Source organism: Scyliorhinus torazame, chromosome 14 (genome assembly GCF_047496885.1).
Source record: "Scyliorhinus torazame isolate Kashiwa2021f chromosome 14, sScyTor2.1, whole genome shotgun sequence".
Lineage (NCBI taxonomy): Eukaryota > Metazoa > Chordata > Chondrichthyes > Carcharhiniformes > Scyliorhinidae > Scyliorhinus > Scyliorhinus torazame.
In genome coordinates this window covers 160,001,864-160,027,343 of record NC_092720.1, presented here as the reverse complement: position 1 = coordinate 160,027,343, position 25,480 = coordinate 160,001,864, and the positions used below count along the sequence as shown (strand labels likewise).

Below are 25,480 nucleotides of genomic sequence, written 5' to 3'. Positions count from 1 at the left end.
ATCAGACGCCTGCTGAACGTAACCATGTCCTCACCCACAGAGGACACCAGAGGTGATCATCTCCCCAGACACAGAAAAGGCCTGTGTTAAATCAGAATGATGGCTAGAGAAGCCTTGTCATGAATGGAGGGTGAAAGGCAGAGTTGGGAAAGATACATTTTATGTTGTGGGAAAGATCCAGAGACATTTTCAAATGTTTTGTTTATTTGGTTGATTCAAAGTTTGTTGTGAGCTGAATATTGTGTTGTTTGTCTGCTGTTTCATCAATCTTCTGAATAGATTTGTAACTCAGAATAAATTTACTTTTTTAACTGAAACCAAACTACCTGATTTTTCAGCATTTTGCTAGCATTTGTCAGGAGCGTACAAAGAACAAAGTACAGCACAGGAACAGGCCCCGCGGCCCTCCAAGCCCATGCCGACCATGCTGCCCGACTAAACTACAATCTTCTACACTTCCTGGGTCCGTATCCCTCTATTCCCACAGTAAGAGTCCTGTACACAATATATTGGTCAATGTCACTGTCCCTGGGATACTTTCTCCATCAGTTTTTATAGAATTCCCAGTTCACAGGAAGCAGAACATTTCCCAAAGAAAGAATTTAATTTATACATCAACTTTCATGAACAGAGGGCATCAATAGCAACTGACAGCTAATGAAATGCTGCTTAAGTGTAGTTTGTGTTGTAATGTAAGAAATGTGGCAGCCAATCTGCACACAGGGTGACGATCCTGTTAGGGGCCATTATTTTTTTCAAAATAAATTCAGTGTACCCAATTCTTTTTTTTTTCAAATTAAGGGGCAATTTAGCATGGCAAATTCACCTACCAGGCACATCTTTGGGTGTGGGGGTGAGACCCATGCAGACACAGGGAGAACGTACAAACTCCACATGGACAGTGATCCGGGGCCAGGATCCAATCCTGGTCCTCGGCTCCAGGATCCAATCCTGGTCCTCGGCTCCATGAGGCAGCAGTGCAAACCACTATGCCACTGTCCACAGGGACCATTTACAGTGAAGAGAAATGAGAACACCCCATGTTTTTAATCAAAAACAAACTTTATTGAATTAAGAATTAAACAAAGCAAGCACTGTGAACTTAATATTGTAATTTGTCATGATTTAGTTCTCAACGTTTCTTATTCCCCCCCCAGAGTTCCCTTGTACATTAGAAGAATTTTGAAGGTTCAATCACGTCTTTTGGGACCTAGCTAAAACCTAGCTTCTAAACTCTCTTTAATTCTCCTCAGTGTTTCCGCTAACCTCCTTCCATTCGCTTTTTGACCGCACAAACCCCAACTTTTGTTCAATGCCTCACAACTTTGGATGCTTCAGCTCCTTATTCGTGTTGGTGGCAGAAACCCAACTGCTTTTGAATCGCTTCTAAGCTAACCCTACTGACTGCTTTCTGCCACAACGCTCTGTGGGGACCAATGTAGATATGTGCTCTGAGCTTCAAACTAGCCAGCTTCTTTTCTCACAAAATCCCAACTTGTGCTTGAGGCTGGCCCGCATTCTACATGGCGAACAATAAAGTTAATATTTTCTCTGCTTATAGGCAGGTCTGATGAACTATCATCGCCTATTGGCTCTTTCAATCCAAGAGGTGCTGTGTGCACCAAAGTAAAACTGCAACTGGTTTTTGTGAGCAAACACTGGCTAAATTAAATAAAATAACTTTGACTCAACTCTTTAGTTCTGTAACCTACATGAATAATTAACAATACTAATTTATGATTGTCTTCACCCTAGACTCTCTGGCTCCATGAAGAAAATCCCAATGTTCACTCAGGTGCTTTCAGCTTCTTTTCATTTGGAAACAACAGACATAATTTAAATCCTGTATTGAAGTAAGGGTCGATATTCAGATTATAAGCTGAAAGATGACCCACCGGTACCCCAAACCTTGTAAGATAAACATAGGTTGCTTTTTACCGTAATAAACTCCCAAATTTGTTTGAATTGCATTTACATCAGAATTATTACCAGTTTCTCAACAATGCTCACATTGATATAACAATTAAAACTTTAATTCCTAAAACTAAAAGTTCAATTCGAAAACATATGAATTACAAATTAGATTTTTTTGCAAGAACATCGAGATCCCACAAATAGCAATGTGATAATGACCAAGTAATCTGTTTTTGTGATATTGATAACGGTGGCACAGTGGTTAGCACTGCTGCCTCACAGCGCCAGGGACCTGGGTTCCATTCTGGCCATGGGTGACTGTCTGTGTGGAGTTTGCATGCTCTCCCCGTGTCCGCATGGGTTTCCTCCGGGTACTTTGGTTTCCTCCCACAGTCCAAAGATATGCTGGACTGGCCATGTTAAATTGCCCCTTTGGGTCCAAAAATGTGCAGATGAGGTGGGGCTACTGGGATAGGCAAGTGGGCCCAGGTCGGGTGCTCTTTTAGAAAGTCGGTGCAGATTCGATGGGCTGAATGGCCTCTTTCTGCACTGTAGTGATTCTATGGTCGGGATTCTATGATTGTTGGATCCATATTGACTGGGACATCAGAAATAACTTCTTCACTCTTCTACACCGTAATGTCATGGGATCTTTAATGTCCAACTCCAGATGGATTATTCCAGGAACATGAGTAAAAGTTGTTGTCAAGGCCACACTAAGAATTCTGGTGGTTCTGGGCTCCCTGTACAAAGATCCTACCCATTCCCACCATCACCGTTTATTGAAGCAGTTGGAATATTGGAAAATGAGCGAAGACATTCTCCATGTTCACACATTCATGAAATAAAACAGATTTAATCCTGAGACAAAACAGTTTCAAATAGTCACAACTTTTAAAAAATTGCTTTAATAAAATTCCTCCTTGCTTTAATCAGCGTAATGTGGCTGAATTTGGCTGTGTCGGGAATTTTAAATGTGGCATGTCAAAAGTAAATTGAACTTTTGCAATCTTTAACATTGGTTACATCATCCAGGAAGATGGTACCAACGACAGAAATGACCACGGCCCCAGATGGGTCAATCAAGGAAGTGGTGAGTTTCTGCCAACTGCGCCTGTTCAAGGCAGCTCTTCAAATTACAGTTTATGGGGGTTCAGGCACCAACAATCAGTTATATTCATGACTCCAGTCTACATGCTGTGCCCAACAATTATTTCAGCAAACTACAGGCCCATAGGTAATAGTTTATTTCAGTTATGGCACAGAAACAGGAGCAATAGTTAAAATAGTCATAAATACATTATGACCTCAATAACACAGTCTGGAGATTCTGCTTTGTTCTTTTTTTTCATTTATGATAGAGCTTAAGGGTGGCGCAATGGTTAGGACTTCTGCCTCACAGCACTGAGGATACATGTTCGATTATGGCCTTGGGTCGCTGTCCATGGAGAGTGTGCACATTCTACCCATGTTTGTGTGGGTCCCACCCCCACAACCCAAAGATGTGAAGGGTAGGTGGTTTGGCCACGCAAAATTGCCCCTTAATTTAATAAAAAAGAATTGGGCACTCTAAATTCTTTTTAAAAAGTGATTAGAGTTTAAAATTGTGCACTTTCTCTGTATTCCCCTCATCTTTACAATGCCGGAGCAGGAGAGACAGAGAGAAGAGTGAGGAGGCAGAGAGACTGTGAGAAGGACAGAGAGGGGGAGGGGGTGGGGGGAGGGGGGGGAAAGAGTAGAGACAGGTAGAAGAGAGACAAGAAAAGGAGAGCCAGGAGGAAAGGAGAAGAGAATTGAGGAGGAGAGGTAGCAGAAAGGAAGAAATGAAGGGATGATAGGAAATAGCGAGAGGACAGTAGAAGGAAAATTAAGTGTTAGGAGGAATGAGGATAACAGAGGGATAGGAATGGATGAGGGGGAAAGAGAGGGCTTGTAGGTAGGAGTGGAGAGATAGCTGGGGAAGAGCAGAGTAAATTACTCGCTCTGTCCTGTGCCTCTACCACTATCCACATCCCTCCTGGCTCATCAGCTGTCTGCTATGAAGGAGCAGCTTCACCGATTGTGCATTGATGTCTGTGGTTATGATGATAGTTGTGGCCGTTCATGTGAGTTGACTTTTGTTGAGTGAGTTGAATGTTTTCACCCTGACCTGCTCTCCAATTCTCAGCTTTGGCAACAATTTAGCAGCTTTGTCAAAGTGAAATTTGTCTTTCTGTCGTTCACTTTGATCATGTCATTCACTCCGTTACGACTTTAGCTGTTGGAAGAGTAGTTTTGGTGCAGAGTGACATTAGTCACTGGACCAGACAGCTTTCCATGCCTTCAGTGGAGTGTTTCTCCACTCCAACGTTGCCTTCTACATATCTGTGTTGGATCGCGTCAATTTTTGGATGAACCCTTTGTGCATTTGGTTGATATTTTGATGAATCATCACCATGTCAGGGATGCCACAACGACTGAAGTGAGCTTTGAGGCATAATACACAGATTGATGTCAGCTGGTCTGATACCCAATAGTCTGAATAGTAGTCTGAACTGTGAGACCGTAATCAATTTCAGTGAGAGTGCAGAGGTCTACGCCAAGATTCATCCACGGTTTGTCTAGGATGTCAGGAGTCATGAGTGGCTCTTTAGCTTGATGTTCATTACAAGCACTGCACTGGCTAATGTAGTTCTTAATCTCATTGCTCGTGTTTGACCAATAAAGCACTTCTCTTTCCTTCCTCAGATTAGACTTGGTTCCTTGATGGCTGATGTGAATGTGCTTCAGCATCCTTTTCTCATCTCATTATGGAGAATGACCTTAGTCCCTTTGCACAAGGTGCCATCTTGGGTGACCACTTCAGCTGTCTGCCCAATGCTCTCTTACAGCAACAGGTGTGTCCTTCATGGTTTCAGGCCATTCTTTCATTACAACTTCCTGTAACATTCGAAGAGTTGCATCTCGTTGTGGAGTTTGCCTTATCTAAACAAGACGCTGGTCTTTCAGATTCAGTGTCTCTGCTGGGTTGATGATTTCAGAGCATGTTGTACTGTTGCTTCGTGCTGAAATCTGGAAGATTTCACACTCTGCGCCGAGAGTGAAGCACTCGACAGCATGTTGACGATTTGCATCTGTTTCCCTTGCTTGTACTTCACTTCAAAGTTATATCTCTGCAAATGAAGTAACAGCCTTTGTAAACACTTTGGAGCAGATAGAAGTGGTTTGAGAAAGACAACTGGTTGTCCTCGCTTCATGTGGGTTGCTCCAAGTTGTGTTTCACTGGCATCTCACCACAGCATTTCATAGAATCCCGACAGTGCGAGTCTGCATCGATCCTCTGAAAGAGCATCCTACCTAGGCCCAATCCCCATCCTGTTCCTGTAACCCCACCTAACCTTTGAACACTAAGGGACAATTTAGCACGGCCAATCCACCTAACCTGCACATCTTTGGACTGAGAGGAAACTGGAGCACCCGGATAAAACCCACGCTGGCATGCGGAAAATGTGCACACTCCACACAGTCACCCGAGGCCGGAATTGAACCTGGGTCTCTGGTGCTATGAGGCAACAGTGCTATCTACCGTGCCACCTGATTGACATCATTGTACCTCGGCACTGGAATTGTCGTCACTAATAGTTTGGTGAGTGAAAGCTGCTTCTTGTTCGGAGCCCAATACTACTGAACTTCCTTTGCAGTGAGCTTGCTTAGAGATTTACACACTGACAACTACTTTGCTTGAACTTGGTTTCGGTCGTCTCTGTGTGGGTTCACTGATGTTCCAGGAGATCAAAAAAATTGGGTGAAGACTTCATTACACTCCCCTGTGTGTGTTGATGGACTCAGTGATACTCTGACTGTGCCAATGTTTTGTCACACACATTACACCTGGTTTGTTTCTCATCAGTGGGGATCCGCTTGTGTTTCCGGCGATTGGAGGAGTGGATGGAAGTCTTGCCACAAGCATTGCACCCGAAGAGTTTCTTCCTGTGTGAATACACTGGTGTTCCAAGAATGTTAAAAGATGTCAGAATGACTTAATCACAAACCTCAGATTTGAAGGGATCCACTGTGTGGATCGTCTGATGGAGCTGGAGTTTTGATGAATCTGAGAATGATTTGTCACACACCTCACACGTGAATGATTTCTCCCTTGTGTGAATCCTCTGATGCTGCAGGAGGCTCGATGACTGTGAGAAAGATTTATCACAAACCTCACACATGAATGGCTTCTCTCCTGTGTGGATGCGCTGGTGCTCACGAAGGTTTCCTGATCTGGCAAATGATTTGTCACAAACTACACAAGTGAATGGTTTCTCACCTGTGTGAATGCGTTCGTGTGAGCGAAGTACTGATGATGATGAGAATGATTTGTCACACACCTCACATGTGAATGGTTTCTCCCCAGTGTGAATGCGCTCGTGTAAGCGCAGTACTGATGATGATGAGAATGATTTGTTGCACACCTCACACGTGAATGGTTTCTCCCCTGTATGAGTGCATTGGTGTGAGCGAAGTACTGATGATGATGAGAAGGATTTACCACACACCTCACATGTGAATGGTTTCTCCCCGGTGTGAACCCTTTGGTGCTGCAGGAGGGTGGATGACTGTGAGAATGATTTGTCACACATCTTACAATTGAATGGTTTCTCCCCTGTGTGAATACGTTGGTGTGAACGAAGTACTGATGATAAGGAGAATGATTTGTCGCAAATCTCGCACGCGAATGGTTTCTCTCCAGTGTGAATCCTCTGATGGTACAGAAGGCTCGATGACTGTGAGAATGATTTGTCACACACCTCACAATTGAATGGCTTCTCTCCTGTGTGGACGCGCTGGTGCTCGAGGAGGTTGCATGGTCTGGCAAATGATTTGTCACACACTTCACACTTGAATGGTTTCTCTCCTGTGTGAATCCACTGATGTCTCAGGAGACGTGATGACTCCGAGAATGATTTGTCACACACCTCACACCTGAATGGTTTGTCCCCTGTGTGACTCCTCTGATGGTGCAGGAGACGTGATGACCACGAGAATGATTTGTCACATACCTCACACCTGAATGGCTTCTCTTTCATGTTCCTGCTGTTGTTTTATAGGTGGAGAAATTGATGTGCCTGTGTGGTAGGAGATATTTTGAGCCCGTAGAGCTCTTTCCAGACACGAACAGCCTTTCACCTGTCGGAATGAGTCAGTGGCTCATGAGGCTCGATGAATGATTGAAGCTCTCATCACACTTGGAGCCACTCTCATTCCTTCCCAGCCTCACCCTGACTGATCCCCACAGCTGAAGCTCCAGAAGGGTTGGTTTTGATGGAAGGTTCCACAGGGTTCATGTCTGATGATATATCAAAGCTCCCTTAACCTGACTGATTTCACTGCACAATCCTTTCTTTGTTGAGCAATGCTGTGAAGGCTCTGGATGTCTTTCCACAGTTGTGCAGTTGTTTCTTTGGGTGATGGTCAGGATCTATCTGCGGTGTATATCCTCTCTGTATTGTCTGGTGTAGTACGGTGCAATCCTTCTGTAAAACAGAAAAAGGAAACATGATTTCCTCCAGCTCCCTCTCCTCCTTTGCTGACATATCAGCTCGAGGCTGTTCAATAGTAAATGCCAGTCTGCTGTTCCCGTGTGCGGGGTTTCAAATACAAGTCCTTTCCTTTACCCCACTTTACTGTCGCATACCCTCTTTTTCCAGCAGGACACTGGATCATGACCTGTAGCAGACAACATGGCTACTGGCTTTACTCCACACAGACCCCATCTTCCCAGTCATGTGAGGACAATAAAACTTTGGGTGGAGTGTAAAACGAGCTATCACAGAAAAATACTGTGCAGAAAAGGCCATTTAGCCTATCAAGTCTGCACCGCTGCATGAAAGGCATCCGATCTGCCAATTCTAATCCCATTTGCCAGCACTTGGCCCATAGCCTCGAATGTTAAGACATGCCAAGTACTCATCCAGGTACTTTTTAAAGGATGTGAGGCAACCTACCTCTATCACCCTCCCAGGCAGGGAGTTCCAGACTGTCACCAAACTCTGGGTAAAAAGGTTTTTCCTCAAATCCCCCCTGAACGGGAGCGCCCCTCACCTTGAACTTGTGTCCCCTCATAACTGACCCTTCAACTAAGGGAAACAGCGGTTCCCTATCCACCCTGTCCATGCCCCTCATAATTCTGTACACGTTGATCAGGCCGCCCCTCAGTCTTCTCTGCTTCAGCAAGCCTATCCAACCTCTCTTCAGAACTTAAATGTTCCATCCCAATCAACATCCTGGTAAAACCCCTCTTCACTCGCTCCAGTTTAATCACATCCTTCCTATACTGCGGTGACCAGAATTGCACACAGTACTCCAGCTGTGGCTTCACCAATGTTCTATATAACTCCAACATGACTTCCTTGTTTTTGTACCATATGCCTTTTCACCACTGATTAACCTGCTCTTCTACCTTCAGAGATATATTTACAAACACGCCAAGGTCTTTTGTTTCTCAGGACTTCCCAGTGAGGTGCCATTCATTGACTATTTCCTTGTCAAATTGCTCCTTCCAAAGTGTAACACCTCACACATTTCAGGATTAAATTCCATCTGTCACTTTTCTGTCCATTTGACCATCCCGTCAATATCGTCCTGTAACCCAAGCCTCTTAGCCTCACTATTAACCACCCGGCCTATCTTTGTGTCATCCGCAAACTTACTGATCCTACTCCCCACATCTAAGTCATTTATATAAATGACGAATAATAGGGGACCCAGCTCAGATCCCTGTGCTATGCCACTGGACACTGGCTTCCAGTCACAAAAGCAGCTGTCTGTCATCACCCTCTGTTTCCGACAGCTCAGCCAGCTTTGAATGCACTTTATCAAGTTATCCTGTATCCCATGTGCATTTGCCTTCTTTATAAGCCTCCATTGTGGGACCTTGTCAAATGCTTTGCTGAAATCAATGTAAATTACATCAACTGCACTACCCTCATCCACACACTTAGTCACATGCTCAAAACATTCAATCAAATTTGTTCGGCATGACCTCCCTCTGACAAAGCTATGCTGATAATTCCTGATCAAACCTTGCCTCTCCAAGTGGAGATAGATTCTCTACTTCAGAATTGTCTTCATTAGTTTTCCCACTGGCTTGTAGATCCCTGGCTTACCCCTACAACCTTTCTTAAATAGTGGGACCACATTTATGGTTCTCTAGTCCTTTGACACCTCTCCTGTGGCCAGAGAAGAATTAAAAATTTGGATCAGGGCCCCTGCAATCTCTTCCCGCACTTCCCACAGCAATGTGGGGCACAGTTGTATCAGGACCTGGAGATTTGTCCACCTTTAAGCCTGCCAACACCTCCAATGTCTTGTCCCTCCATATGGCAACTTGCTCAATAACCTGTCTCCCTCCTCGAATTCCGTATCTGCCTCCTCATTCTCTTGGATGAAGACAGATGTGAAATATTCATTTAACACCCCACTAGTGTCCTCCGGCTCCACCCACAGATCCCCCCTTGGTCCCTAATGGCCCATACATTTTCCGTAGTTATCTTCCTCCCATTTATAGAATATTTGGGGATTTTTCCTATTTTTACCAGCTAGAGATTTCTCATATCGCCTCTTTGCTCTCCTAATTGTGTTCTGAAGATGTATCTTGCACTTTCAGTGCTCTACTATTGCCTCTGTTGATTTGCTCCCCTTGTACTTATTAAGTCATTTAAAGGTGTCAATTATGGTTGAAACCAGACACAGGATGGTTCAAATTGTCCTGGCGACATTCGCTCAGATTGCCAATGCATATGCATGCTGAGCTGTAGATGGTTACCAGTTCTATAGATTTTTTCGCAAGGGGCAGCACGGTAGCATTGTGGATAGCACAATTGCTTCACAGCTCCAGGGTCCCAGGTTCGATTCCGGCTTGGGTCACTGTCTGTGTGGAGTCTGCACATCCTCTCCGTGTGTGCGTGGGTTTCCTCTAGGTGCTCCGGTTTCCTCCCACAGTCCAAAGGTGTGCTGGTTAGGTGGATTGGCCATGATAAATTGCCCTTCGTGTCCAAAATTGCCCTTAGTGTTGGGTGGGGTTACTGGGTTATGGGGATAGGGTGGAGGTGTTGACCTTGGGTAGGGTGCTCTTTCCAAGAGCCGTTGCAGACTCGATGGGCTGAATGACCTCCTTCTGCACTGTAAATTCTATGAAAAGCCTCTCCCTTCCTTCTCATTGTATCCTGAATATCTCTGGTCATCCCTGGTTCTCTGGTTTTGTTACTCCTTCCAATTACCCTAGAGGGAACATGTTGAGCCTGTACCCTCCCCATTTCCTCTTTGAACACCCCCTACTGCTCTTCTGTAGATCTCCCCACCAACAACTTGCTCCAATCTACCTTGGCTAGATCCTGCCTTATTTTACTAAATTCCTCTCTCCTCCAATCCAAGACCTTTCTCTGCAATTTGTCTATTTCCTTGTCCATAACAAACTTCAATTGCACCATATTGTGGTCGCTATCACTAAAATGCTCCCCCACCATCACATCAACCACCTGTCCGGCTTCATTCCCCAGACTTAGGTCCAGCTCTGCACCATTCTTATGAATTCACTATGAGCTTGTCTCTAAACTGACAAAGATTAGTTTAAACTTTGAGGATCTGTTTAATATAAAAACACAGGATAAATACTGATTCAATAGAGATTTTGAAATTTCTCCCCTTGTTTTCCCTAATGATGTGAAAAAAACACACTGGGCAGGAAGTGCTGGAAGCTGAGGAAAATATTGCTTCAGTGTAGCTGATTGGGAGTTCTGGTTTATCCTGGGAAATTAGACACACTGCACTCACTCAGACTGCACATCCCAAATTCAGCTCTCAGGCACAGCACTGGGCTAAACTATCAAATCCAAGCCCAGGCTTTTGGAAAGGCCGAGGCCTTCAGGTAAAATCTTTTCAGACATTAAAACGCATTTCAATAAATGTGCCCCTGCCCCTCCCAGATAATTACACCTCACCTTCTCATATTCAGCAATGACCCATCAACAAAACTCAGCCTGTAAATCAGAAGGGAAATGTTTCCAATAAACACTCAATATCCAACATACTGCCAGAGACCCGCCCACTATGCCCATGTCAATCACTCTGCACAACCAAATTAAAAGGGGTGGGGCTTCACTGACTCCGTTCTCCGCCCAGTCCTGCGCAGCCGCTTTCGAGACACCTTCACCTTGTCGGAACTACATTACCCATGCTGCATGTGGTCCAGGAGGGCCTGCGCAGAAAGGAGCGGCAACATGGGGGGAGACACAGAGCGCGCCAAACCAACGGTGCCGGGAATTTTAAAGAAACTTCTGTTGATGGTACTCTGAGAATTTCCCTTGATGTGTGTTAGTAAAGTAAGCACTGAAGTAGTCACTGGAAATTTGAGTCACATTTTACACAGCAACATCCCACAAACACAATATGATATTTATCAGATAACCTGATTTTGTGATGTTGAATGCGAGATCCATATACCAGGACATCAGGGTAATTCCCCTGTTTTTATACACATAGTGTAAGGGTCCTTCCTTATGGTCCCCTTATTTTGCCCTTTGTTTATCATTTACCACTATTATTTCTGATTCCCGGATGCTAAATGGACATGTATCTTTAAGTCAAGCAGCAGAGAGAATGAGGAATTCAAAAAGTTGCAACATGGTATATGGTGTGAGTCTTCAAGAAACAGAACACAGACTTTGTGGCACCCGAGAGATGGGGTGGGACTCGGTTTGATTTTTTGGTTGGTGGCTACTTCATTGGCCAAAAGACCGCATCCTGCCCTGTAACAGATGGTGACTGGATCATGCCTGAGTGAGATGATTTCCAGAGACCTAAGAAAGCCGGGTTGGGTCCCTGGATATTCAGGAGAAAAGGCATGCTCTCTCTCATGTTTTCGCCAAAAAAGTTGCTGTATTTCTGAAACTGCAGAGACCTAAATGACTCTACAGTGAAAACCATTACAGACTGGAAAGCAGAAGTCTTAACCTGAAAGCCGAGTTTGAAGGAAAGTGTGATAGAAACAACCATCTGAAACAAAAACTCTTTTTACTTATTTTACCCATCGCTTCACCCGTGTTTGTTTGTCTTTTGTCTGAGTAGGTGGGGACAAGTTAAAGGGGGGGGGGGGATTAGGAATTAGATAATAGTTAACCAGCTGTATTTGTTGCATATTTCATTAGTTTCTGGTGTAAATAAAAAGTGTTTAAATTTACAAACCTGGTGACTAATTACTGGCAGCCAAGGGCCAAAGTCTTCGGCTATTTAAGAATTATTGGTTAATTCAATTGTGTTGCGACTGCAGGTCAAGGGGGCCTGGAATTGACCACGCCCTAGCCTATGATGTTGTAACAGTAGTGTCATAAAATTTCTACATTCACCTGAAAGGGCCTTGGTTTAACCGATCTGAAAGATGGTACCTCTAACAGTGCAGCACTCCTTCAGTACTGCACTGGAGTGTCAGCCTCAGTGCTTAAAACAGTGGAGTGAAATTTAAACCCACAAGCTTCGGACTCCGAGACGAGAACGCTAACGAAGCCACGGATGATAACTGATACTTCAGTTTTATTAGATTAAGTATCTGAAGGCTAAAGTCCCAAACTGTGTACAGAATGATTTTCTTCCTGTAAACTGGCAGCCTTAAAGTTTGATTTGAGTGGTAACTCGTTTGAACTGCAGGTGTCAGTGTTGTCTTTGTGTCTGGGTTCCTGAAGCTGTGAAAGGTGAAAAGTCCCTGGTATCAGCTGGAATGGACATTTTAAGGGAGTGTCTTCAATCAGTGCTGCTGATTAACCATTCTGCTTTCATTCACTCATGACAGTTCTATTGTTCAGGCACCGTTCTAACAGTCTGTCAGGAATAAAACTCGAGGAATGACCCACGCTTCCCCGGAAATCTCAGTGTTAGTTTTAGTGAGGTTATTGAGCTTATTTTCAAATCCCTCCATAGCTGCTATCTCTGGAATCTCTTCCACTCCTCAGTACTGTCAGCCACAATGTCATATTTCCTGTAGTGGACTTTATGGGGGGAGAAATTATACAGCTATTCAACTATAGTATACTTCACCCTCACGAGAGACCAAAGACTTGGAGTTTTGAACAAGTCCTTTATTACAGTTATAACTGGACTGGTGGTGTATGCAGCTAGCACACCAGACAGCTCTGATTCGCGCCCTGCAGTTTATACTTCACATTAAGTTACAGGAAATTAGCATAGACCAATCACTTGTTACTCATTATCTATGTCCAATCATGATTGTCGATTAGGTTTATATCATGCATTGTATATGAGAATGATTAACCAATCAAATGTCCACATGCTTAATTATGCTATCCAATCAGTACAACGGCATGTATATGTTATCTTGCAATTACTTATATTCATGGTCTGTTATCTGGCTTGTGCCTATCAATCACTCTTCCCTGTTGAGACTCCCTGCTGCTTAATGTTCCTCTCGAGTATGGATGCTACAACGTGCAAACAGCTCTCTGTGATGTCACCTCCATTCTGTTATCTGCAGACATCCCAGAGCCAAAACAAATGGTAGAATGTCCCACATTATTAACAGACCTGAGAGCTAACACTTGTGGAGTTCTGCCTGAGAACTAGCCCAAGGCAGATTGTATCCTTGGGTTTCTTCTTACAATTGACAACTTGTCTCTGAGTCAGAACTGAAGATTTTAACCTCTCCAGTAAATAATGGAAGAGTTTTTCAACTAATTGAAATGTAATGTCTATTATCTGAAAACGCCCTCTTCAGACTTGAATCTTCAACCCTGAGACTCAGAGAACAAGGCTGTGGGTTCAAATTCAACTCCAGATGGATTAATCGATGAATATGGGTTAACATTGTTGACAGGGCCACACAAATAATTCCTCAGATTCTGGGCTCCCTGCACAAACCCCAACAACTATTTATTAAAACAAACATGATGTAAAATGAATCAAGAAAATGAGTCAAGAAATTATTCTATAGATATTTCACACTATTGATCTGGAGCTGCATGCAGAACAATACTTTTCACTGTACCTCGGTACACATGACAATAAACAAATCCAATCCAATCTAATCAGGTCACAATGAAATAGAACTGCTTCTATTGGTCAGACACAATTTTCAAAAATGTTTATTTTAGTAAAATCCTTGGCAACTATAATATGCAACAACCACAAGTGCATAGGTTGTGACTGAGAGTTTAATCTAGTTTGTGTTGATTTTATCAAGGTAATTTCAGCTGAAATTGGCCGTATCAGGAATTTTAAATACGACCAAGCAGGAAGTGAACTTTTGTGATCTTTAACACTGGTTTATTAAACATCACACAGGAAGTGGGCACCAACCACTGAAAGGACCACAACCCCAATTGGGAATAATGAGAGGAACAGTTCATGCTGAAAGAGAAAGATAGGATGGAGGGAGAGAGAGATGGGTGAGGACAGATTGGAGGATAGAGAATTGAGGAGGAAGGAGTAGGAAAGAGGACGAGGAGTAAAGAGGGAAAGCTGAGGTGGGAGGAACAGGGAAGAGTAAGTTACTCCTTTGCTCGGCTGATCCCACCACTGCATATCATCATTGCTTTGAATCACTACCTCTTCTGATCCGCTGTCAACCACATCCAAGGCTCTACTGATTGTGTCAATTTGAAAGCCTCCTAGGATGAAGAATGTTATTCCCACATTAGAAATCTCTGTCAAATGTTTACCAGGAGGAACTGAGACAGCAGCTGCAATAAGTGAGGTTTTATTGGGATTGGACATTGACAAGTTTAAATCTCCACCTGATCTGCTGCTCAAACTCACCTCTTTCGCCGGTCAGTTTTCCAAACTTCAGGAAACTGATGTTACTCCAGAACTATTTGGAGGAACTCGAATTTCAAACAATGTTCCGTGTGGTGTGTAAAATGGTTCCTGCCTTTATCTACATATGATGACATCAGAGGGCACATTAATATAGAATCCACAATGTACAAAGAGATTTATCTGAATATCTCCCTGTTCATATAAAAAACAAATTCCATGTATTATCATTTACAAATTGCTCCACATACATAGTCCAGAAAGAAAATAATCACACATGACCACAAAACTGTTTGATATTTCTAGTCTGTTCCAATTCCTCTCTCCCCACACACATGTTCAAATAAACTTTAAAGTGTTCAAGTCTTCTTTTGGAACGTGTGGGTTGCTGTTGGCTGTTCATCCAGTATCTGCTGGTTCCTGAGATGATGGCTTTCTAGGGAAGGTTGTTGCCGAGGTGAGTGTTGTTAGAACATAGAACATACAGTGCAGAAGGAGGCCATTCGGCCCATCGAGTCTGCACTGACCCACTTAAGCCCTCACTTCCACCCTATCCCCGTAACTCAATAACCCCACCTCACCTTTTATGTCACTAAGGGCAATTTATCATGGTCAATCCACCTAACCTGCACATCTTTGGACTGTGGGAGGAAACCGGAGCACCCGGAGGAAACCCACACAGACACGAGGAGAACATGCAGACTCCGCAGACAGTGACCCAGCGGGGAATCGAACCTGGGACCCTGGCGCTGTGAAGCCACAGTGCTATCCACTTGTGCTACCATGCTGCTGTGATAATTGTTGCTGTTGATCCATTTCATTTGTTGGGGACCGGTTGACCTCTGGAACTGATGGTTGCTCAGTTCCTTGCCCAGTTGATGAAATCAGATCTTCCTCATCAGCTGACTGCTGTGAAGGATCAGCTTCTCCAGTTATAAGTAGATGTCTGCGGTAGTGATGATAGATATGGTTGTCCATTTTCACCACGTACAATCGTGGTGACAAACTTTCTACACAGGTCCCATGTTGCCCAGTGAGCTGACTTTTGTTGATTTGAATGTTTTCACTCTGACTGGCTCTCCCAACTCAGCTCTGGCACCAATGTCGAAGCAGTATCAAAGTGAAACTTGTCTTTGATCTTGCCACTCACTTGTCACTACTTCTGGTCTGTCTCTGTAGTATTTTAGCTGCTCAAGGAGCAGTCTGGGTGCAATGTGACATTAATCACTGAACTGGACAACTTTCCACACCTTCAGTAGGTGTGTTCTACATTGCCTTGTATACATCTGTGCTGGATCCATTCAATTTTCTGATGAAACCTTTGACAATTTTCGGCACTACCTCAGTTTTTCCTTTTGACTGGGGATAGTGTGGAAATGATGTGTATCACTGAATATCTCAAACATTGATCAAGCATCGGAGTTCTTCACTTTTGAATTAAGGGTCACTATCACTCATCACAATGTCAGGAATGCCATAACGACGGAAGCGTGCTTTCAGGCATTCTACAATGGTTGTCACTAGCATCAGCTGATTTAACTCTCAGAGTCTGAATAATAGTCAACTGTGACGAGATAATCAGTCCAATGAGAGTGAAGCGGTCTACCCCAAGCTTCACCTACCCCCTGTCTGGGATGTCGTGAGCAGCTCTATCTTGCTTAGCTTGATGTTCATTGCAACCACTGCACTGGTTGGTGTTGTCCTTCATCTCATTGCTCATGTTTCGTCACCAGAGAATGCATTAATGACTATAGAGTTCTGATGACTCCAATGATTATATCTCACACATCTCACAGGCCCGTAGACTCAATTCCTTGATGGCTTGTGTAGATGTGCTTCAGAATCTCTTTTCTCATCTCCTTAGAAAAAAATGATCTTACTTATTTTGTGCAATGTTTGTGTTAATGCTCTGGATACAAACACAACTGGTTGTCCTTGCTGCATGAGGGTTGCTCCAAGTCCTGTTTCACTGGCATCTCACTGCAGGGTGATTTCCTCATTGACATCATAGTACCTCAGCACTGACGTTGTCACCATTTGTTTTCTTATTTTAAATGTAGATTACCCAATTTTTTTTCCCAATTAAGAGGCAATTTAGCATGGCCAATCCACCTAGCCTGCACGTTTTGGATTGTGGGGGCAAAACCCACGCAAACACGGGGAGAATGTGCAAACTAAACACAGACAGTGACCCAGAGCCGGGATCGAACCTGGGGACTCGGAGCCGTGAGGCAGCAGTGCTGTCCATTGCACCACCATACTGCCGCTGTCGTCACTCGTTGTTTGAGGCGAGTGAAAGCTGCTTATTGTGATCTGTGCCCCAACACCACTGAACATCCTTTGCAGTGAGCTTGTGTAGAGATTAACATTCTGACAACAAATTGACAAGAACTTGCTGAGATAGTTCCTGTGTGGATTCACTGATGTTCCAGGAGGTCGAACAACTGTGTGAAGATTTTATTACAGAACTCACACCAACAGGGTTTCTCCCCTGTGTGAGTGTGTTGCTGGACCAGGAGAAATACTGCCTGTGTAAAAGCCTCGTCACCCACCTGTATAGTTTCTCACCAGTGAGAATCCATTGGTGCTTCTGGAGATCGGAGGACAGGGTGAAAGCTGCAGATGAACATCTCACTTGAAGAGTATTTCCCCTGTGAGATATCTCTGGTGTCCCAGGAGAGTTGAAGACATCATAGATGCGTTATAACAAAACTCACACTTTAAACGGTTAATCCCCAGTGTGAATCCTCTGATGGAGAAGGAGGTTGGATAACAGAGAGTGATTTGTCACAAACCTGAATTGTTTCTGCCATGTGAGTGTGTTGGTGTTTGCAGAGGGTCAATAACACCAGCAATGATTTGTTGCACACTCACACTTGAATGGTTTCTACCCTGTGTGAATGTGCTGATGATCACAGAGGTTCTATAGTCTCAAGAATGATTTGACACAGACCACACATGTGAATGGTTTTCCCCCTGTGCGAATGTGTTCATGTTTGCGGAGATCTGATGGTTTTTCCCCTGTGCGAATGTGTTCATGTTTTCGGAGATCTGATGACAAGAATTATTTCTCACACACGGTTTCTCACCAATGTGACTCCAAGAATGGTTTCAGACAAATGGTCTCTCTCCTGTGGATCCTTTGCTGTCTATGAAGAATCAATGACGATGAGAATGATTACTCACACCACTCACACACAAACGGTTTCTCCGTGTGACTGCATCGGTGTACGTTGAAGGCCAATGATGGTGAAAATGATTTATTACAGACATCACACTTGAATAGCTTCTCCCCAGTGTGACTGTCCATGAACATCAAATGTTGATGGATATGCAAATGCTCAATCACACACGTCACAATTGAATGGATTATTTTCCAGGTAGCTGTCCTTGTGTTGCAGGTGGAACACCAGATGCACTTTCTGTGCTTTGAGGTTTAATGAGCAACCTTGCACTGGAACAGTCTCTCACCTGCAGGAATGAGTCAGTGGTTCATGAGGCTCAATGAATGATTGAAGCTCTCACCATACTTGGAGCCCACTCACTTTTTTCCAGCCTCACCCTGACCAATCACCCACAGCTGATCCTTCGGAAAGGTTGGTTCTGATGGAAGGTTCCACACCACTGACCAGTTTCAGATCTGATGACATGTCAAAGCCTCCCTGACCCGACCGATTTCCAGATGATGGTTTCACTGTCCAACCTTCTCTATTTTGAGCAAAGCTGTGAAGGGACTGAATGTCTTCACTCAGTTGCACCATTGTTCCTTGGGTGGTGGTCAGGATATTTCTGTGGTGTCTATCATCTCTGGTGTAGTATAGCGCAATCCTTCTGTAAAACAAAGAGGAAACATGATTTCCTCCAGCTCCCTCTCCTCCATTGTTGAATGGGCTGACTTATCAGTTTTTATTAATAATATCACAGTTTGTAGGCATCGCTGTGCCAGGCTGCATTTATTAACCATTTAAAGTTAGAAGTGGCCTGATAACTCCTGTACTTGGAATGTGTTCAAGAGGTTTCAGATCACCTTTATTTTCAACAGCAACATGGGCCTGATGTTGGCCGTGTGCTCGTGGAGACGGTGCTTCTACTCCCAAAGCCGCATTTCCTCACCTCTGGAAGGTTCTGTGCGCTCTCCCTCCACCATACCAGCCAGAGCATCACAGACTTCCCCCTTCACACAAACTACAATTTTTAATTTGAACTGATCAACACTGCCCTCCAAATCAGACATCTTACCCTCCTGACACTCCTTTCCCTCCTCCATTGCAGCTGCCATGTCACATTGCTGTGAGGTATTCACCTCCGTCCCTTCCTCATCAGCCCTTTCAGGAATCTCGGACGCTGCTGCCAACTCTCCTCCATCACCATCTGATGTGTTCATGGACACCTGTGTATCTGCCAGAAAAAAAAAATCACAATTATTAGCTTTTTTCACATAAATGAACTCTCCTCCTGATGGTTTAAACACTCAGCTGCTGACATAGAACATAAAGTGCTGAAGGAGGCCATTCGGCCCATCGGGTCTGCACCGACCCACTTAAGCCCTCACTTCCACCCTATCCCCACAACCCCTCTTAACCTTTTTGGTCACTAACGTCAATCCACCTAACCTGGACGTCTTTGGACTGTGGGAGGAAACCGGAGCACCCGGAGGAAACACACGCAGACACAGGGAGAACGTGCAGATTCCGCACAGACAGTGACCCAGCAGGGAATCGAACCTGGGACCCTGGCGCTGTGAAGCCACAGTGCTATCCACTTGTGCTACCGTGCTGCCCATCATCTTCACTCATCCCCACTGGCTAACTGATAGAAGACTGAGAGTTGGGATAAGAGGGGCATTTTCAGGATGGCAACCTAGTGATGTGCCACAGGAATCAATGCTGGGGCCACAATTATTTACAATATAAATGACTTGGACAAGGGAAGTGAATGTACTATAGCCAAGTTGGATGATGACACAAAAATAGATGGGAAGACAAGTGGTAAGGAAGACAAAAAGAGTCTATGAAGGTTAGGTGAGTGGGCAAAGGCAGGTGGAAGATGATGCAGCAAAATGTGAAGTTATGCACTTTGGTAGGAAGGATAAAGGAGCTGAATATTATTTAAATAGAGAAAGACTGCAGAAAACTGCAGCACAGAGGGATTTGGGAATCATCTTGCATAAATCACAAAAGGCTAGCATGCATGTTCAGCAGGTAATTGGGAAGGCAAATGAAATATTGGCCTTTATTTCAAAAGGAATGGAGTGTAAAAATAAGTAAGTCCTGCTAAAACTATACAAGGCAGTAGTTAGACCACACCTGGAATACTGTGAACAATTTTGGTCTCCTTATCCAAGGAAAGATATACTGGCATTGGAGGCAGTCCGGAGAAGGTTGGTACCAGGTATGGAGGGATTTTCTTATGAAGAGAGGTTGAATAGATTGGGCCTGTACTCATAATGGAGTTTAGAATGAGGTTACCTTATTAACACATATTGGATTCTCAGGGGGCTTGACAGGGTAGACGCTGAGAGATTATTTCCACTTGTGGAAGAATCTAGGATCAGAGGGCATAATCTCACAGTAAAGGGTCGCCCATTTAAGACATAGATGAGGAGGAACTTCTTCTCTCAGGGGATAGTGAATCTGTGGAATTCTTGACCGGAGAGAGTTATAGAGGCTGGGTTGTTAATTATGTTCAAGGCCGAGATAGAAATATTTTAATCAGTGAGGGAATCAAGGATCATGGGGATAAGGCGGGAAAGTGGAGTTGAGGATTATCAAATCAGATCAGTCACGATTTCATTGGATGGCAGGGAAGACTTGATGGGCCAAATGGCTGACTTCTGCTCCAACGTCTTATAGTCTTAAATCTGATCCACCATTGGTTATTGTGGGGTTGGAGAGGCCAAACAGCTTCCTTGTGAACTCCTTCTGTTCCGTCAGCTCCTTGATGTACTGAATCCGCCCTCCAGTCAACGAGCGCTCCTGGGTGTTATGGGCCAGCTTTACCTGAAGGAAGAAATGAAAATGAAAAATGAATCATGGTCCAGACTTTGCTGTGCTGTCTTGTGACTCATTTTCCAAATGCTGGAGCCTGCAACCAGGGGGGCATCTGATCAGACATCAATCTTATGACAAAGCCAGCACCATCTCGAAGATAACCGCATTTTACAAACCTCACAGTTAACAAAGAAACAGAATGTGATCTTTCTATATTTCCAACTCAAAAAGTTGGATTTAAAGATTCAGAAATTCACTGATAAATAATATTTAGAAGGTGGCATGGTGGCATAGTGGTTAGCACTGCTGTGCCAGAGCGCCGAGGACCCATTCCAGGCCCCCGGATCACTGTCCATGTGGAGTTGGCACATTCTGTCAGTGTCTGCATGGATCAAACCCACACAATGCAAAAATATGCAGGGTAGGCAGATTGACCATGCTACATTGCCTCTTATTTGGTAAAATTAAAAAAAGTAAATAATATTTAGATCTTGCCCTCTTGTCTATCACAGGGAAACTTATGCACAAGGAGGAGCTTCTATACATATTGATGCTTTTGGTGATGTTTGGCGGTCTTGTCAAAATTGACCTAGAATGATTGGACTGATGATGAGGTTGGAGGCAGACACTGCTGAAGCTGACAGTGCTTTGGAAGGACAGCTCCCTGTGTGAGCACTGGAGGGTAAACGACACAGACAACTCTCAGTGTAAGGGAAGCAGATGAGCCACAGTGTGAATGTGTTGGTGTCTGTGGAGATCTGATGACCATGAGAATGATTTGTTGCACATGTCACATGTGAATGGTTTGTCTCCTGTGTGAATGTGTTGCTTTGCGCAGAGGGAAGGTGACTCAGGGAAAGATTTATCACATACCGTACATGTGAACATGTTGGTGCATGTGGAAGTGAATGAGTCTGTGAATAACTGTTCACCTACCTTGCATGGTAAGGATTTCTCTCCTGTGTGAACACGTTGGTGTTTGTAGAGATGTGATGACTGCGAGAATGATTTGTCACACACCTCGCAACTGAAGGGCTTCTCTCCTGTGTGAACGCGTTGGTGTACCTGAAGGGTCGATAACTTGGAGAATGATTTCTCACATGATTTACACCTGAAAGGTTTCTCCCCTGTGTGGACGCGTTGGTGTGCACGGAGGGCCGATGTCTCAGAGAATGATTTGTCACACACCTCGCAACCGAATGGCTTCTCTCCCGTGTGAATACGTTGATGGACACGGAGGGTGGATGATGCTGAGAATGATTTGTCACACACCGTGCAACTGAAGGGTTTCTCTCCTGTGTGAACGCGTTGGTGTACACGGAGGTTCCATGACTGCGAGAATGATTTCTCACATACATCGCATGTGTAGTGTTGCTTTACCTTAAGGAAGAAACAAAAATGAAAAAGAAATTATGATCAAGACTTTGCTCTGCAGTCTTGTGACACATTTTCCAAGTGCTAGAGACAGCTTCCACCCAGGGGGACGTCTGATTAGAGATAAGACTTCTGATAAAGTCAAGGCCATCGACAAGACAACTGCCCAAGTCAAAAAGATTTTTAAAAATCTGATGGTGTCTGTAGTTTCAACTCAAAAACTATGATTTGTAGTTCCCAAAATTAACGTTCAGATATTGCAGTTTTGTCCATCACAGGGAAACTTGTGCACAAGCAGGACCTTATATACACATTGATGTCTTCTTCTGGTGAAGTTTGGTCATTGGGTCAAAGGTAAGTGATTTGGCTGATGGTGGGAGAGGTTGGAGACAGACACTGCTGAGACACAGTGCTTTGGAACGTCAGCTCCCCTGTGTGAGCGCTGGAGTGTAAACAACACAGACAACTCTCAGGGTAAGGGAAGCAGGTGAGCCACAGTTTGAATGCGCTGGTGTCTGATGACCGCGAGAATGATTTGCCGGAAGGGAGCACAGTGGTTAGCACTGTTGCCTCAGAGCTCAAGGGAACCGGGTTCAATTCCAGCCTTGGTAGATTGTCTGTGTGGAGTTTGCATGTTCTCCCTGTGTCTGCGTGGGTGTCCTCCTGATGCTCCAGTTTCCTCCCACAGACCAAAGATGTACAGGTTAGGTGGATTGGCCATACTAAATTGTCCTTTAGCGTCCACGTTCATGTAGGTTAGGTGGGTTTACGGGAAAGTGGGCCGAAGTAGGGTGCTCTTTCAGAGGGTCAGTGCAATCCCAATGGGCTTTCTGTGCTTTCAGAATTCTATGATTCTATTCATCGCATGCGAACGGATTGTCTCCTGTGTGAATGTGTTGCTGTGCGCAGAGGGAAGGTGACTCAGGGAATGATTTGTCACATACCATACATGTGACTATGTCATTATACGCAAGAAATCAATGAGTTCAAAAGTTATTTATCACATACCTTGCATGGGAAGGGTTTTTCCCCTGTGTGAAGACGTTGGTGTTTCCGGAGAGTTGATAAGCACGAGAATGATTTGTCACACATTTTGCACGTGTAGGGTTTCTCCCCTGTGTGAATACGTTGGTGTTCACGGAGGCCTGTTGACCGTGTGAATGATGTGTCACACACATCACACCTGAAGGGTTTCTCACCCGTGTGAATGCGCTGATGTTCACGGAGGCCTGCTGACCTTGTGAATGATTTGCCACACCTTTTGCACGTGAAAGGTTTCTCACCTGAGTGAAGACGCTTGTGTTTATGGAGGGTCAATAAGCATGAGAATGATTTGTCACACATCTCACACTTGAAGGGTTGCTCCACTTTGTGAAGCCGTTGGTGTTTACGGAGGGTCGATAAGCACGGGAATGATTCCACACACATTTTGCACATGAAGGGTTTCTCTCCTGTGTGAATGCATTGGTGTTGACGGAGGTCTGCTGACCGTGTGAATGATGTATCACACACCTCACACCTGAAGGGCTTCTCACCTGTGTGAAGACGTTGGTGATCACGGAGGGTCCATGATTGTGAGAAGGACTTGTCACAAACACCACACCTGAATGGTTTCTCCCCTATGTGAATCACCTGGTGTCTCAGGAGTATCGTAGACGTCACAAAACCTTTATCGCAAACATCACACCTGAATCGTTTCCCTTCCATGTGGCTGCCGTTGTAGTAACATTAATTGTGACAAATGCACCTCAGACGATGTTATGAACCTGTGATGTCCATAACACACCTCACAGCCTCCCACCTGGAGGAATGATTCAGTGGTTCATGAGGTTCAATGAATGATTGAAGTTCTCACCACACTCGGCGTCCACTCACAATTCTTCCCAGCCTCACCCTGACCAATCACCCACAGCTGAACCTTTAGAAAGGTTGGTTCTGATGGAAGGTTCCACACCACTGACCAGTTTCAGATCTGATAATGTGTCAAAGCTCCCCTAACCCGACCGATTTCCAGATGATGGTTTTACTGCCCAACCTTCTCGGTGTTGAGCAATGTTGTGAAGGGACTGAATGTCTTCCCAGTTGCTGCTTGGGTGATGGTCAGGATCTATCTGTGTCTATCGTCCTTGTATTCCCGGGTGTAATACGGTGCAATTCTTCTGTAAAACAGGAAAGGAAACATGATTTCCTCCAACTCCCTCTCCTTCTTTGCGAAGGGGCTGACTCCTCAGTTAGGGACTGTTCCACAGTGAGTGTCAGTCTGCTATTACCCTGTGTTGAGATCAAATTCAAGTCCTTTCTTTTTCCTCACTTGACCGTCACACACTCACTGTTTCCGGAAGGGACACTGGATAGTGACCAGGAGCAGACAACATGGCTACTTTCTTTCCTCCACCCAGATCCCATCTTCCCAGACACCATGAGGGCAATGGAAAAGACAGTCGGGCAGAGTGTAAAAGGCTATCAATTCACTATGAGCTTGTGTTGTGCTGACAATGACCAGTTTTACCCTCCGAGTATATGTTTCATAAAAAAACACTCAGGCGCAATGTTAATTCAATGGAGATTTTGAATATTTCTCTACTTGTTTTACCAAATTATTTGAAGAAACCACATTGGGCAGGAAGTGATGGAAGCTGAGGAAAACATTGCTTCAGTGTAGCTGACTGAAGGGTTCTGGTTTATCCTGGGAAATTAGACACTGCACTCATTCAGACTGCACACCCCAAGTTCAGCTCTCAGACACAGCATTGGGCTAAACTTTCAAATCCAAGCCCAGGCTTTTGGGAAAGGCCGGGACCTTCAGGTAAACTCTTTAAAGATATTAAAAAACATTTCAATAAATGTCTGCCCCTCCCAGATAATTACACCTCATCTTCTCACATTCAGCAATGACCCATCAACAAAACTCAGCCTGTAAATCAGAAGGGAAATGCTTCCAATAAACACTCAATATCCAACACACAACCAATCAAACAGCTCAGCACAAAGCACCGAGTAAACAGGTCTCTGAGCTGGATCTTCTCACACAGCATAAGGGGCACTTCCACACCTGACTGCCCACAGGATAGTCAGACTGCCTGAACATTAGTGTGGATATTGTGCAATGTAATTCTTCTAAATTCTGCTCCTTCACTCACCATCTCCTGACTTGGTTTGGAGTCCCTACAGGAAGTGAAGCAGCTGTGGTAGAGGAAGAGGAGAGAATGGGCAGAGTGGGTGGGCTCTCTGATTGACGTCTCTCACAGACAATCCAAATATTTCTGCAGTAACAGGAGTTTCCTGAAGTTTGGGAAACTGACCAGGGAAACAGAGGCGACTTTGAGCAGCAGATCAGGTGGGGATTTAAACTTGTCATTGTCCCATCTGAATAAAACCTCACTTATTGCAGTTGCTGTCTCAGTTCC

At 44.4% G+C, this 25,480-nt stretch overlaps 3 protein-coding genes across 3 annotated transcripts in view; 1 reads left to right on the top strand and 2 right to left on the bottom strand.

Annotated features, from left to right (window-relative positions):
* The window catches only part of LOC140390122 (uncharacterized), a 136,650-nt gene that overhangs the window by 39,558 nt on the left and 71,612 nt on the right, over window positions 1–25,480 (top strand). The gene's annotated exons all lie outside the window — the stretch shown is intronic.
* Window positions 1,044–11,044, bottom strand: LOC140390121 (uncharacterized). Its single transcript, XM_072475047.1, has 2 exons — window positions 10,890–11,044; window positions 1,044–7,424 (listed from the first exon to the last, which is right to left on the bottom strand). Exon 2 carries the CDS (start codon window positions 6,975–6,977, stop codon window positions 5,934–5,936), a length of 1,044 nt encoding a protein of 347 aa, XP_072331148.1. The 5' UTR covers window positions 6,978–7,424; window positions 10,890–11,044; the 3' UTR covers window positions 1,044–5,933.
* On the bottom strand, window positions 12,999–25,246 carry LOC140390119 (uncharacterized). Its single transcript, XM_072475044.1, has 6 exons — window positions 25,214–25,246; window positions 23,082–24,232; window positions 21,636–22,079; window positions 20,579–20,708; window positions 18,949–19,107; window positions 12,999–18,540 (listed from the first exon to the last, which is right to left on the bottom strand). Exons 2-6 carry the CDS (start codon window positions 23,778–23,780, stop codon window positions 18,488–18,490), a joined length of 1,485 nt encoding a protein of 494 aa, XP_072331145.1. The 5' UTR covers window positions 23,781–24,232; window positions 25,214–25,246; the 3' UTR covers window positions 12,999–18,487.